General features: G+C 40.0%; 1 protein-coding gene across 1 annotated transcript in view; it reads right to left on the reverse strand.

Moving 5' to 3' along the window:
- Nucleotides 1–3,607: 3,607 nt before the first annotated feature.
- Nucleotides 3,608–7,410, reverse strand: part of MAP10 (microtubule associated protein 10) — a 4,905-nt gene continuing 1,102 nt past the window's right edge. The window contains exon 3 of the mRNA XM_014586799.2: nucleotides 3,608–7,395. Within this exon, the coding sequence (XP_014442285.2) occupies nucleotides 5,176–7,395 (2,220 nt within the window). The 3' untranslated portion in view covers nucleotides 3,608–5,175. The remainder of the gene's footprint in view (nucleotides 7,396–7,410) is intronic.

Below are 7,410 nucleotides of genomic sequence, written 5' to 3' on the forward strand. Positions count from 1 at the left end.
CTCGTAGGAGCTTGTCTCCTTTTCTATTCTGCCCTGTTCTTGGACGAGCACATTCTTTCTCTCTTTTTTTTTTTTTTGTGAGAGGTTCTTGCCATATGGCATGTGCCCTCACCAGAAAGACAGAGAGAGACAGAGAGACAAAAAGCAAGAAATCACGCAGCGTGAGTTTAAGGCACCAGGTCCAGGACTCAAACCGTGGTCGACTATGTGGGAGCCCAGCGACATAGTCATTACACCAACTGCCGGTCCCTACATTCTTTCTTTTTAAAACCCAATTTTGTGTGTGTGGATTCCGCCTTCTCCTCCTCAGTTGCAGTATCTGGTCTGAAAGCTGAGTCTCATTCCTTCCCAACTCATCCTATAACCTTCCGGCTGTTTTAATATGGCAGCTCTTTCTCCCTTCATCCCAACGCCATCTGCACAATATTTAAAGGCAAGAACAAACGTGTTTGTGTACCTGTTATGGAAAGACATTTACTCGGATGGGGAAAGCTTTGGGGAGGTCTTAGAAGGAGCCACTTAACTAGGTCTGCAGGAAACGGCACACTTCCCTGTATGAATATGTTGCTTTTACTATTTTAGAGAATTTTGTCTTTCCGTATGCCCTTACTCAGAATCCCTTTCCTTACTGAACAGTAGGTTTCTGTTCCCTGCCCCCAGCGCTCTGCACAAAGCTAGAGGCCCAACTTTGCTAAATCTCCTGAGAAGAGTTCTTTCTGCCCCTTTTGGTGGCTCCCCTCTGACCTGAACAGTCTCCCTCCATGGCCAGAAGCCTTCCAGTTCCTTGTGTTGTCTCCATGGACTTCTTTGCCTTGATGCGCTGTGGAGAAGTCGTTTAAACCTTTGGAAGGAAGTTATTTCCTGAATGAAGTTTTCATTGAAAGTTCATCCCCCAGGGCAGGAGTACAGATACAAAGGTACATTCTCTGTAATATCATTAAGTATAGTCCCCAACAGTCACACTCCGCCTTATATGCTCGGTGAGTTATTTGATTTGAATCCTAAAACCAACCGTCTAATGAAGGAATTGTCTCTAAGAAATAAAATAATCAAGGAAGCAAATGCTATTCCTCTGTCTCCAAAGACCAGGCTTAGATGACTGTAATTGGCTGCGAGTACTAGCAGTCTCCCCAGTAAAATCAAGACACAGATCGAACGTATGTTTTGGTGTCAAAAGCAAAAAGTACTGGTTTTTCTCAATGGTCTCAACACCCTTTCAGGTAGAGAGTCCTGAGCCCAGACCTGCTTCTCCATTGTATTCAAGGTTCTCGCACCTTCAGGTGTCCTGGGCCTGCTCCTCTCCCACGCCCTGCTGTCTGAGCTTGTTTATCTGGGGCTGTGTTAGGAAGTCTTCTCATTTGTCCAGGAGCATCATGGGGCTATGTTGAAGAGTGGGTTTCTAGGGGAACCAGTAGTTAGAGTAATGGCTATGTCGCTGGACTCCCACGTAGTCAACTGCGGTTCGTGTCCCGGACCTGGTGGCTTAAAACTCACGCCGGGCGCGTGTGCGTGCGTGCCCATGATCCCGAGAGGAGAATGGAGGAGAAGGGATTGCGGTGTGACCATCCCCCCTGGGAGGGTGATTTCTCGCTTTCTGTCTCTCTGTCTCTGTCTGGTGAGCGCACGTGCCCTATAGCGAAAAACCTCTCCAAAAAAAAAAAAAAAAAAAAAAAAGAGTGGGTTTCTAATCAGGTTTTTGTTTTTGTTTTCATCAGCTTCATCCTATCTGCTTAATATCTTCCAGGAGTTCTCAAACTGTCTGGTCCATCATCAGTATTTTTCTCCGTCAGGGTCACTAGGGGTTCATTCTTGTTTTTTTATCTCTACTGTCATTTCAGTGGATTTTTTGGGGAAAAAGACTATGATCTTTCTCTAGTATACATTTTTGAAGCAAAAACGCTTATCTAAGTTTTCTGTTATTCTAGAATATAGATTATTAGTGCAGTAGAGGTAGAAATGCTCAGAACCGGCACTCCCTCTACTATGACTTGGCTCTCCAGCCCAATGATGCTCATTCTGAAGTCTGCTGCTTCCTGGCATGGCAGATAAGTCCCTAGGGAAAGTCAGGAAGGACACCTTGGTCTTTGACCAAGTAGATTTTCCTCACATTGTTTCAGGTTGAAAAGTATCCAGCAAATCTCAGCTCACATACTGTCATCTCGTACAGCCCCTAGCTATTTTAATCCGAATTAAAACATAAATACCCTGAAGAATGACTATTTCTTTAGGCCCAGTAAGTTTAATTTGACAAATTTAAATATTGTTTTATCTTATTTATATGTTCTTTTACTATGAAAGGTCTTTGCTTTGCCAACAACACAATGTAAAAGGAAAAGTTGTTTTTAATTTATGATCTTGACTTATAAGTTTGTTTCAAATTAAAGTCTGGTTCCTGAGTATAACTCCATAATAAATTCACTGCTTGTACATGAATAAAAATATGAATTAACTGCAATGTTAAAGGGGTAGCTCTTGAAAGAAAGCCACAAAAAGTACATGACAGAAATTCAGTATTATTGTTTTCTGAACATATCTGAAGATGTGATCAATACCATGTAGGACTGGGAGAAAAAGAAGTAAAAAATGCACATCTTGTGTGCATCTGTACAGTCCTCTAAGAATAGTTATGGCAACAGTTCAAAGAACTTATTATTGACAGTTACCTCTTAAACTGAAAGCATGAGGACTACTTCGAAGTAGGTCCTGCCATCATTTGTATCTCACTTTGCTTCTCTGACCTTCTCCCATTTAGCTTTGTCTACAGCAGTTTAGATACCCATGCTATTCAGAAATACTGGATTGCAATGGCTTAGTTTGACAATGAAATGACAGGTCTCCCTTATTTGAAATATAATACTATTTCATATTTCAATAATCAATTACAGAGATCAAATAAGGCTTCAAGAGTAGTTGTCTATTGTGAAATCCTTTAATAGCTTATTGATGACAGAATTAAAACATGAAACAAAATTTGAAGAATGCAGATAGGAAGAACTAACTACATGAAAACAAGTATTTTTACTGGAATTAAGCCAGAAAAACCAATACTGCAATGACAGAAATAAGTATTTTGTTGAGTAACTCAAAGAAAAGCATATTTTTCTGCTCAGTTTTATAAGTGCATTCATTCTTTGGTCCTTGTACCTTAGACACATTATTTCCTCGCCTACTCTCACCGTAGACAATGACTTATTCTCAAACAGTTTTTTAAGGAATCATTTTTTTGATGATTCTGATATTTCTTATAGTTTTCTATTGAACAATTCAGTTATGTCATTTCAATATTTAGCTATAGTACCTGGCATTATTTTGAGTTTGTGAGATATAGGGTTCATATTTTTATAAAATTAAGATCATGGCCAATAGCCATTAAAAAACTCTTTTTCAGGGCCAGCAGATGGTGTAGCAGTTATGTCCCTGGACTCCAACATGATTGACCACAGTTTGAGTCCCAGTCCTGGCAGCTTGAAACTCACACCGGGCATGTGTGCATGTGCGCCCAAGATCCTGGGAAGAGAATGGAGAAGAGATTGCAGCCTGGCCATTCCCCCTGGGGAGGTGATTTCTCAGTTTCTCTGTCTCACTCTCACTCCAGCAAGTGCACACACCCTAAGGCAAAACCTTTCAAAAGAAAAAAACAAACAAAAAACAAAACAAAAAACAACTTTCAAAACTTTTAATGGCATTATTCCTGTGCCAGAAATATTCAAACTGTCATGACTACTTATTGGTGCTTGTTTATAACCTATAATAGCCTATTGTTCCTGTTGCTTAGAACTTCATTAGTAAGTTTGGCATTCAGGGCTCTTCACAATCTGGGGCTTTATTTATTCAACACTTCTTTCCCCTACCACTCTGTAGCATGAATCTATTATTCTAATCAAGCTATTTTCACTGTCCCACGAATATCATGCTCATTCTCATCATTATTTCATTCATATTATTCCCCCCAAATCCTCTTTTCTTATCATCTATGCAAATCTAATCTATTATGATCATTCAGAAGGTAATGTCTATCTAATTGATTACTTCTAAGAAAAGGAAAATTAGGACTTCACCTCTTATATCTAAAAATATTAGACATATTATAAAGTAAAAGAAAAAATGTATAACACAGCTAGAAAAAAATGTAAATATAAGAATAAGGTCTAATCACAAAACCAATGGAGTAAATTATAAAGAAGTGATCAGTAGACTTCATAAAAATGTTCATGCATACTACTGACTTGAAATGAACAGTAAGCTGAACTCACACAAAAAAGAATATAGGTAGACACGTTTTTAGTTCTTGTCAAATACTTCAGAGCACAATGAAGGCTATTTATATCCACAAACAAAAATATCACGAACACGTCTCCAATGTGCACTGTCTGCAGGTTTCTTTTCAAGTTTTTTGCTTGTTTACACCGCTTAATTTTATACCCTCCCATTAGGCATTTTAAATGCCTGGTCTTCAGCCATTTGTTCAATGAATGCTTTTATTGCACCTCAACCAAATGCCAAGGACTGTGCAGGATACTAAAAATATAAGGTTGTGCAAACCATATATGGTCACTTCCCTCAGAAAACTCAAGCCCAGAGGGAGATAATCATTAATCAAGTAATCATACAAGTTGTAGTTAATAAAAAATTATAGAGCACTATGATAGTATACAAAAGAGACTGCCTGTTGGTGACAGGGGCTATATCAGTGTCAGGGAAGACTTACCCACATTAAACTGTTAAGCTCTTACAACAGCAGGGGCTATTTCTTAGCTCATTTTGTACCTTTCTGCACTTCGCACAGTAAATCTTCTACATTTGTTAAATGATTTATTCTCATTAAAATTTGAGAGTATCAGTAGCCTTTTCTCAATGATGTGCAAAAAGTTAACTTTAGAATAACTTTAATAATAACTTAAATACTTTAAGTTTTAGGATAGATCCTTTAAGACAGACAGTTCAGAAAAATACTTTATTTTTAAGATTACAGGGCTATTTAGAATCTTACCTAGGTTATAGAGTGATTTCATGATCAATGTTTTCAGACTTTATGACAGTATACTATTTAAACATCAAAATAACAAATTTCTTAAAAGAAATTATCCACATAATTTATGTACTAAAATAGTCATAAATTTTCTTCACTAACAGTACACATTGCTTGTTGAAAATGTTTTTTAAAGAACATTATTTTTACACTGTATATCCTGGAAGTTTATTTATTACTAATTCACAAATATCTTTGCATTGCTTGGAAATACTTAGTGAACCAACATCATCGTCTTCGTCGAAGTGATCTGATGTACTGCTATCCCAAACGTTAAGCTCTAATTCTGACAAATTTGATGGCAGATAAGAGCTCACTTGAGATGTCCTTGGGGACAGGCTTTTTTCTAAAGACTTGCAACCAGTTCTTGTCAAGATGTCTTGATCTCTCTTAGAATTATGCATACCATTTTGCTTTATCTGGTTTTCTTTTTCCTCATTGCAGTGTGATGAAGATAAATCACTGGTAGAGATACTAAATGCTTCCTCCACACTTTTATCCTCAGTCTTTGAAATATGAGATCTTTTATGAGAGAGTACTGGTGATCCAGCTGAAAAGGGTGGACTAAGAACAGAACTCCTTCCACTATTATTTTTCCTTATGGACAATCTTGCTTCACTAGAATTGCTCATATGCTGACTATGCGTTGCATTTTCTGCTTCTGGACTGCAATCATGAGCTTGTAAACTGCTGGCATCCTCAGGGGTACAGAAATCTTCAGAGTAGCATGAGCTAGTGAAGTCATCTGAGTACTTCAGTTCTGAGATGCTTTCACAGCAACTATTTTTCCTCGTTCTATTTTCACTTATACCAGCACCTGTGTTCACGACCTGCCCATCACCTATTTCTTTACCTAGTACAGTTCTGTCAATATTGTCCTGTGGGAAAACAAACGGACTCTGGACTTTCATGTCTACTTTTTCTCCCAAAATATTTGTATGAGTAAAGTTTGCTGGAACAATGGAATCTATAGGACTCACAATTTCCTCCAATGAACATTTACTAGTTCTATTTCCACCAGAATCAACAGTCTTTTCACTTCCACATTTCAGCTTTGTTTTAGTTGTGCTGGGATCATCAAAACCTCCACTTGTCTGTCTTGAAGTATCACTGTTTTCAGCAAAAGATGAATCAGAATCTAAATACTTATCTTTAGGCAGTTCATATGGCTTCCGGCTTTGTTCCACAAAACTTAATACTTTAGCCTTGGGTGATGGGATTCTGAATTTTGTACTCAACGCTTGCACTTGCTTTTTTCTATACTCTTCTCTTTTTTCATGTACAACCAGCATATCAGGATTTGTTTGTTTTAAGCGTAGTCTTAGTGTATTTGTTAAGCCAAAAAGTAGCTTCCCCCTTTTAACTCTTTTTGGGTAGGTACCACTGTTTCTTTCAGTATGTTTACCTTTCTTAAGGTTTTCAACCTGGTCCTTTTTATACTGAAGACTCTCTGACTTTTCACGGTCCCCCATAGAATGTTTATCCTTCTTAGATTCAGACTGATTTGTAGATTTAGCAGAAGATTCTAAGGTCTTCTTTTCCTCTGTTCTATATAGCCAGGCTAACTGAGGATGGACATGAGCAGGACTTGTCATGGGCTGATTGCATAACAAGGACAACTCAACTAACAGAGCATTTAGCAAAGGCAGCTGCCTTACTATATTCATTCTATTTTCCTCAGTTTGAGGGTGATGTGTAGTTTGACTTGTTGCTCCTGAATCTTGAGTATGTGGAGGATTTATAAGCATCGGGGGGCTCTCATGTGTTGCAGGATCTGCAGGTTTTAGGGGATTCCTATGAGTTGAGGGCTGAACAAGTTTTTCTTCCAGAAAATCACCATCCAGTTCTTCAGGTACACTTGTCTGCGGCTCAATGGTGATTTTACACTGCGCAGGCGGCGTCTTTTCTTGGGTGCAATGAGTGTAATACAGCGGAGGAGGGCAAAACGTGTTGGTTTCAATGTCCAACTCTGCGCCTTCCTTCTGTAAGGGGCTCACACTCCTCCCACTGCTGGCATCTGAACAAGGAAACGCAGGGCTGGTTTTGCCATTCTCTGCAGTAGCCACGTCATCGGAATCGGCCCTGCTGGGGAAAACGGTGTCTTTCAAGTTCGGCTGCGCCCTTGCACTCTGTGATGCCCGTAGAGGCCCCTCGGCATCTCCCGGGCCTGGCTCTGAGGCTGACCGCTGTGGTCGCGGTGCTCCCTGCGGAGTCCGGGCGCTGACCTCTCTGGTGGAGATGGAGGTAGAGGCGGCGGGTCGCCCAGGACGGCCCGGGAGGCCGCTGCCCAGGTCTGTCAGGCGGAAAGCCAGCGCGATGTCCCCCACTCGCTGCCCGCCTCTGTTGCACAGGGGGAGCCTCGCCCGCTGCCCCCGGGCGTC

This window comes from Tupaia chinensis, unplaced genomic scaffold, assembly GCF_000334495.1.
Source record: "Tupaia chinensis unplaced genomic scaffold, TupChi_1.0 Scaffold000161_1, whole genome shotgun sequence".
Taxonomy (NCBI): Eukaryota; Metazoa; Chordata; class Mammalia; order Scandentia; family Tupaiidae; genus Tupaia; species Tupaia belangeri.